A 4,830-nucleotide genomic window follows, 5' to 3' on the forward strand; every position below is an offset into this window, starting at 1 on the left:
GGCCTCACAGGCGCATGTGGCTCCCAGTGGCTGGGAGCCACTCACCAGAATTATGTCTGACACTGCCAGGTCCTGGGGTCTTCTGATTGCTGCCAGGTGTTATCCTCCAAAACTCACACTTCTGTATAGGGCAGGGCCTGAAACCTGAAGCCGGAGGGCTCCGTGGGCACTAAATAAGTCACACAAGAAACGCTAAGGGTCAGATACCCAACAGTTACCAAGTACCATTTTCCTTAATTTTACACAGCTTGACTTTTTCTCACTCCTGGCCCCAGTCTTTTATTTAATCGACATATAGTTTACTTACAATATGGTGTTAGTTTTAGGTATACAGCAAAGTGATTCAGCTATGCATATATATATTTTTCTGATTCTTTTCCATTATAGGTTATACAAGATACTAAATATAGTTCCCTCTGCTATACAGTAAATTATTTCTTTTATATGGAGTGGTGTGTATCTGTTCATCTCAAATTCTTCATTTATCCCTCCCCTCCCCCACCCCTTTCCCCTTTCGGTAGCCACAAGATCATTTTTCTAAGTCTGAGTCTGTTTCTGTTTTGTAATAAGTTTATTTGCATGAGTTTTTAGATTCTGTATATAAGTGATATCATGTCATATTTGTCTTTCTGTTCCTGGCTTGCATCACTCAGTGTGATAATAAGTTTATTTGCATTAGCTTTTAGATTCTGTATATAAGTGATATCATGTCATATTTGTCTTTCTCTTCCTGGTTTGCATCACTCAGTGTGATAATCGTAGGTCCATCCGCGTTGCTGTAAATGGCAATATTTCATTCTTTTTCACCTGGTCCCAGTCTTCAGGGACATCATCATGTCCTCTCTGGCAGGTCCAGATTTACCCAGGGTATAGGTCCTGCCTGCATGTTTTCCTGGACCCTCGCCCAAGGCCAGGTGGCTCCTCTTCTCCCCGCATGTGACCCCAGCCTGGACCACGTGCAGTATCCAGCCCTAGATTCAGCATAGATTTCTTCTGCAGGTCTACCAGCCTCTCCTCACTGCTGCACCCCAGTTCATCCCATTTTCTCAACCCCAGGCTTTTCTCATCTTGCTCTTACCTTTTCCAAAGCCCCTGAGAATGTCAGGCCTAGAAGGGACTTACTGATCTAAGTTGACACCTTATCTGATGTTGGTGTTCTCTGTATAATATAGCCAGCTGGTGGTTTTCCAAGGGCTGTTTGACTATCACAAAAAACAGGTTGCTCAGGACCTCAGACCCTAGACAGTCAGCTCATCTAAGGCTGGTTCCAGAATGTAAACAGTTCTTTTCTGGAGGCTTTTGCCGTTAATCAGTTCTAAGCCATAATAAAAGTAGCAATCGAAAAAATAAAAAAGCCATTTGCAGCCACAGAGCTGAGCAAGATTTCTCAAATGTTTCCCCAGGACTCCTAAAGTAGGAGGGGAAGAGTATATGCGCGAACACCTTTCCTTGAAAGTCTCTTGATTTGGCTTAAAATTTCATGTACATTTTGTATTTTCCTCTATTTGTAATAGATCTGTTTATTAACTACATGAATAAGGCTTAACTATGTGTTTAACACTCATGCTTTGAGAGGTACACACCCATGACTTCCGGTACCCATGAAAGGTTATAAGTATCTCAGTTTAACAGGCATGAGCTTATCAACTATACTCCAATATAAAATAAAAATTATATATATAAAAAAAAGAAATGTGAGCTTAAAGCCAAGAGGATTATTTATCAGTCATATTCTTCCACTTTCCAAAGCAGGGGTTGGTAGGGCAGAATGAGCACTCCTGGAAATCTTTCTAAGCTCTAAACCAAGCCAACATTTATCTAAGCTTCTGAGGAAGGGATGACAATTCCCGGTTGACAGAAAGGCAGAGTGGAACTAGAGGAGAATGATTTCAGCAAAGTGACATAATGAGTATTATTCCCAGAATTTGAACATAACTCCAGGGACTATCCTTGAATCTTTTTTTTTTTCTTTTTTTTCTTTAATTGGGTTATAATTGAATAGGTCCTTAAGTCTTACAAACTAAAAAACCACCACTGCTCCCCATTTCTAGTTGACCTTAGCATGGATTAGCAGCTCTAGCTTTGTTCTGCCCGTAACAGTTGTGAGTTTGAGCAGAACTTTCTGGTCCTCTGTTTGCTCATCTAAAATCTGAGGTTAGACTTGGTGGTTTCTAAGACCTTTGCAAATGGGAGAATCTGGGCATTAACCCACCACATATCAGTCAACATTTATTAACAAGAATTGTCCTGGGTGGTGGGACATTCAGGCAAATAAAACACAACCTCTGCTCTTGCTGAATCCCTGATCTCACCAAGCGGGTAGCAAAGGCAGGGGGACTGACACATAAATTAGTGTCATCCTGGCACTCGGTGGAAGTTGATGATTGTGGCTGGGGAGAGTGGAGGGTTGTAGGAGCAAAGAGCACTGGGCATCGGGGAGGTTTCACAGAGAAGGTGATATCTGAGATGAACCTTGAAGACTGAGCTAGAGTTCAATAGATGGGCAAGAGTATTTCACGGCAGGTGAACCACACATGCAAGGCATGTTGTAAGAAGAGTGTGAGTTTTTTGGGGAAGAGGAGCTCCGAAGACAGATTCTGTGTGTGTGTGTACGCGTGTGTGTGTATTGCAGAATAGACTGAGGAGATGGATTTGATCTTGATATTAAAGGTTCTTGAATGCATAAATTAATTTATCTGAGGACTGGTATTTCCAGGGGTCCAGAGGACCAGCCCTGGGCGAGGAGGTTCTGTAGGGACTCCTGGGGACTTCAGGGTGAGATCCCCATTCTGCTTCAGGCAGAACAGCTCCACTTTTACCTGCTTTATATACGGGGTTCCGCTCGATTTCATCTGACAAAAAGTTTCCACTGCTAAAGCAAGCAAACAAATACAAAAAAAATGTATGGCCCATAGGGCCATTGAGGGGTTTTCTGCTAGGGAGAAGCAGAAAGAAGCCTCTGAAGCAGACTTTGTGGGGGATTTGGGGGAGCAGAGGCCTGATGGCTGACATTCTGCAGAGAGGGTCCCTCATTCAGTGTCATTGGCAGCAGGGGGGACTTGTAATTAGGCGGTGAGGTACACGCACCCCACTGTAGGGGAGGATCAAAACTCAGGTCTCCCCTAGGGCTGGGGGAAGTGTATGTGATCTCTAGTAGGTAGTCCCCCAACTTGGGGGATGGGCTGAGAGAGTGGGAGAGGGGAGAGGCAGGAAGTGGGCAACCAGACTAACAAAGGTGCCTGTGGCGGTTTACCCGGCCCAGGTGGGAGGGCGGGGCCTAGGTCTCAGCAGGGGCCACGTGTGACTTTATTGGGAGCTAGGACCCCATTTCAGCTTTTCTGCGGCTGGAGAATGGCGGCTGGGGGGCTGACAATCTCAGGCACTTCTGGAAGTTCCCAGGGCTAGGCCCTAGCATGTCTGATGTTGGGGGAGCCCTTTCAGCCCCCTCTCCATTCCCCCAGGGACCATGGGCTGTAGCTGCAGCTCAAACCCAGAAGATGACTGGATGGAAAACATCGATGTATGTGAAAACTGCCACTACCCCATAGTCCCACTGGATGGCAAGACCACGGTAAGAGGCAAGACAAGGGGCTTGGTGAGGGAGTTGGGTGGGATGCAGGCGTGGGGAGAAAGGAACAGATCATAGGGATGATGATGCCATCTCACAGGTCCTGGAGATGACAGCGAGCCCCCCTGCCACACAGAAAGGAAAAGAACCCCAGACAGGGAAAGGGACTCTTCTAAGGTCCCACAGCAAGTGGTGGGCAAATTCAATGAGAAGATCCAGCCAAGCTGAAGTGAAGGAGAGCAGGAGAGTGGGGAGGCAAGCCAGGGTCTCACCCAGTCTCCAGCTCTCTGACTTCTCTCATCCCACACCCACAGCTGCCCATGCGGAATGGCTCTGAAGTGCGTGATCCACTGGTCACCTACGAGGGATCCAACCCCCCAGCTTCTCCACTGCAAGGTGACCTCAACCAGCAGGGCCTGAAAGACAAGGCCTGTGGATCCTTGGCTGTCAGCCTCCATCTCCTCCCCCATCCCCAACTTCTAACTCCTGAACTCACCCTCCCAGTCTGCTCCAGAAGTCTTCTCCCTGACTGCCCCTGTCTTTACAGACAACCTGGTTATCGCCCTGCACAGCTATGAGCCTTCTCACGACGGAGACCTGGGCTTCGAGAAGGGTGAACAGCTCCGTATCCTGGAGCAGTGAGTGCCCCCCTTCGCCCTGCCCATCCTAGGGTATCTCCAGTACCGCAAACCCCTGCGGTCCCGGCTTGCAGTGGGAGCTTTGCAGACAAAAATGGGAGGCTTCGGAGTGCTGAGCTGGAGGGTGGGGTGGTATGGCCTAACTGGGGGCTCCGACGGAGGGTTTCCATCCGAGTCCGAGGCTATGCAGACCATACTAACTGCCGCCGTCGCGCAGGAACGGCGAGTGGTGGAAGGCGCAGTCCCTGACCACGGGCCAGGAAGGTTTCATCCCCTTCAACTTTGTGGCCAAAGCGAACAGCCTGGAGCCCGAACCGTGAGTGGGGACGCGTCGTGGGAATGGTGGGACGCAGATCCAGGGACCTCGGAGCAGAGGAGAGGTGCTAGGGGTGGTGGCGGTGAATGCTTGAGGGTAATGGGGGAAGACCGGACCAGCGGATCCAAGAAGCCTTCGCTTCTGCCTTGAGCAGCTGGTTCTTCAAGACTCTGAGCCGCAAGGACGCGGAGAGGCAGCTCCTGGCGCCGGGGAACACGCACGGCTCCTTCCTGATCCGGGAGAGCGAGAGCACGGCGGGTGAGCGGAGATGCTGCTGCGGGGCGTCGGGAGGGGGCCGTGGGCTGGGG

The 4,830-nt window shown here is 49.1% G+C and overlaps 1 protein-coding gene across 1 annotated transcript in view; it reads left to right on the forward strand.

Moving 5' to 3' along the window:
• Positions 1–4,830, forward strand: part of LCK (LCK proto-oncogene, Src family tyrosine kinase) — a 21,344-nt gene that overhangs the window by 9,059 nt on the left and 7,455 nt on the right. The window contains exons 2-6 of the mRNA XM_010836910.1: positions 3,462–3,571; positions 3,883–3,964; positions 4,116–4,206; positions 4,424–4,522; positions 4,677–4,780. Coding sequence (XP_010835212.1) covers positions 3,467–3,571; positions 3,883–3,964; positions 4,116–4,206; positions 4,424–4,522; positions 4,677–4,780 — 481 coding nt within the window. The 5' untranslated portion in view covers positions 3,462–3,466. The remainder of the gene's footprint in view (positions 1–3,461; positions 3,572–3,882; positions 3,965–4,115; positions 4,207–4,423; positions 4,523–4,676; positions 4,781–4,830) is intronic.

The sequence above is a fragment of the Bison bison genome, unplaced genomic scaffold (genome assembly GCF_000754665.1).
Source record: "Bison bison bison isolate TAMUID 2011002044 unplaced genomic scaffold, Bison_UMD1.0 scf7180017864068, whole genome shotgun sequence".
NCBI classification, from domain to species: Eukaryota; Metazoa; Chordata; class Mammalia; order Artiodactyla; family Bovidae; genus Bison; species Bison bison.